The sequence below is a fragment of the Benincasa hispida genome, chromosome 6 (assembly GCF_009727055.1).
Source record: "Benincasa hispida cultivar B227 chromosome 6, ASM972705v1, whole genome shotgun sequence".
NCBI classification, from domain to species: domain Eukaryota; kingdom Viridiplantae; phylum Streptophyta; class Magnoliopsida; order Cucurbitales; family Cucurbitaceae; genus Benincasa; species Benincasa hispida.
In genome coordinates this window covers 35,670,506-35,673,401 of record NC_052354.1, presented here as the reverse complement: position 1 = coordinate 35,673,401, position 2,896 = coordinate 35,670,506, and the positions used below count along the sequence as shown (strand labels likewise).

The 2,896-nt window shown below is 38.1% G+C and overlaps 1 protein-coding gene across 1 annotated transcript; it reads left to right on the top strand.

Moving 5' to 3' along the window:
• Window positions 1-522: 522 nt before the first annotated feature.
• On the top strand, window positions 523-1,005 carry LOC120079214. Its single transcript, XM_039033376.1, has one exon. It carries the CDS (start codon window positions 523-525, stop codon window positions 1,003-1,005), a length of 483 nt encoding a protein of 160 aa, XP_038889304.1.
• The last annotated feature ends 1,891 nt before the right edge of the window (window positions 1,006-2,896 follow it).

Sequence of the window (2,896 nt, the reverse complement as noted above, 5' to 3'; positions counted from 1 at the left end):
ACTCTATTCAAAGACGCTCATGCGGTGAACTGTGATTGGTGTCAACGAATTGGTAACATATAAAAAAAAATGAAATGCCACTGACTTCAATTCTGGATGTATAGTTGTTCAATGTGTGGGACATCGATTTTATAGGCCCATTCCTAGTCTTTGGTGGACATCAGTACATCCTAGTAGTAGTTGACTACGTCTTCAAATGGTTGGAGTCCATTTCTTATCGTAAGAATGATGCGGCCATTGTGGCTAAGTTTTTAAAGAAGAACATCTTCTCACAATTTTGGATGCCTTATGCATTGATTAGTGACAAAGGTACTCATTTTATCAACCGCATTATTTCTAACTTGTTGCTTAAGTTCAATGTGAAACATAGGGTCGTAACTGCATACCATCCGCAGACCAACAATCAGGCGGAAGTATCCAATAGGGAGATAAAATCCATATTGAAAAAGGTGGTCAACACCTCTCGAAAGGATTGGACACATATACTAGACAATGCTTTGGGCCTACAGAACCACGTACAAGATGCCCATTGGAATGTTTCCTTATGTGCTAGTCTTTAGAAAGGTATGCCATCTCCTATTGGAACTAGAGCACAAGATGCAGTGGGCCCTAAAAAAGTTAAACCTGGATATAGCAAGTGCAGGAAAGGCTCAGAAACTCCAACTGAACAAATTGGCAGAATGGCAGTTCACCATATACGAGAATGCAAAGCTCTACAAGGAACGGACTAAATGGTGGAATGGCAGTAGGATTTGTAAGAAAGATCTAGTTGTTGACCAACGAGTGCTACTTTTTAACTCTCATCTTCGTCTTTTCCCAAGTAAGCTTAAGTCAAGGTGGCCTGGACCATTTGTTGTGCATGAAGTCTTCCCCCATGGAGCCATGGAATTGATGAATAAGGATGGTAGCAATGCCTTTAAGATCAATGGACCACAAGTAAAGCCTTATTATGGAGGTTCTGTGGATCGTGACAAGGAAACCATTGACCTAGGCAGGCAAGCTTGATTGCCTGTGCTGATAAATCCCTACGGCGACTGAACTTTAACCTTTCTAGGGATGTCTTCTCTTACTTTACTATGCTTTCATAGTTAACTTCTGAATTTGGTTTATTTGATTATTATTGTTTTGGACTTCTGCTTTTTGACTTCTTGATTTGGATGAATCTGAAATTGAATTCTTGTCTAATGCGTCGAATTGTGTCTGATGCGATGAAAAAAGAATGTTGCATTCATATTATTATGCGATAAGTTTTAAATTAAACTCAATGCATGGAATGCGTAGGGTCTTTTTGTCGATTTGAATATCGAGGGAGATTAAGTGTACCATTCGAAGAGATGTCCTTTCATCCGATTCACATTAAATGAAATGTCATGACGTGACGTCATTGCCCTTAGCGATTGCGATTCCCATTCTAAGCCTATATAAAGTGTTCGTCAATTCCATTTCATTTTTCTGTCGCCTTCATCTAAACCCTAAGCCTTAAACCTCTATGAGCTCTCGAGTTCCCAACCTCTTCGATCATAATTTTTTCCGTTCTTTCCCTAACTCACCAAAATCAATGGCTTCCCAAAACAAAAATACCCAAGGTCCCACCTCTGAGGATGTCGGAAACCTCCCTTCACAACCAAACACCTCTGCTCTGCTGACTTCAACCACCATGTCTGTAAGGGAAGCAACTTACCTTGCTGCCAACCGGTGAGCTTAAGCCCTATAGTAGATTACTCAACCAACGCTCCCCCGTCTAAAACCCATCATCTATAAGCCCACCTCTTCTTCGACCGTTTTAACCTCATCGCACATCCACGAGGGAAAATGCAAGGAGAGTGTCCCAACCAATAGTCTTGCACTAGTCATGCCAAACACTTCCCTCTGAATGTGAACTCAAGAGGAAAGACGACCAAAAATGTTTGGCAATATTTTAAATACCATCGACAAGGATGGTGTCTTGGTGGAAGCTAGGGTGGTTAACTGTTCGAGAGTCAGATTAAATAGAAATGTCATCACATACGACCACTGACCCAAAAAAATAAATATAATCATCGATCCTAAGACTTATACCAAAAACGCAATAAAAGAAGTAAGAATGGGGTCAAATCCATACGGAAACTATTCACTAGCAAGGTTAATTAAAGAATTCATGTGACAGGGGGTTTTGGTTTGTTTTGTGAGAAAATAATTAGAAATTAACATGTAAAGAAAAAGGTATAAACGATTGTGAGTGCACAATTATGCTGGAGTTAATCAATAAGAGAGGACTTACGAATAGTATGTATGTCCAATTTCAATCACTAGATACTAATTTATAACATGGAATCCGTGAACTCCACAACTTATTAGAGATACTAATAGCCCAATTAGCCAAATTCAATATTAAACCAAATTGGCCCTAATTTAACTTAAAATTCTTCTTTCTCAGTGAAATCCAAGTTAAAATTAAATTGTAGTACGAAAGGATTCATGTGTTAAGACATACTACAAGTTAGAAAGCTTAATCTTATAGCATGATTAATTTGGGCAAAATTAAACTAGGGCAAACATGCGTGAGATCAGAAACAGTCTTAGCCAACACATGCAGTCCTAGTTTGTGCAATGAAATCATCAATTATGCATAGCACCATGAAGATTTTGCAAACAAGAATTTATACAATTGATTTCTCAGATCAATTCAATAAAAATCCATTTATTATCATCTAAATCAAACTCAATGAGTTCACAGAATTTAATACAATTAAATAGAAACCTAGAAACCAAAAATACAACTAAACCCAAGAAAGAATTTACCTAGCCTTGCATAGGAATATGAAAAGATTAATGAATGAAGAGGGAAGAATGGTGAATCTGGAGAAAAATAGCCCAAAAAACCATCTCAATCATCGCCCAAAATCGTTCTCCCTTT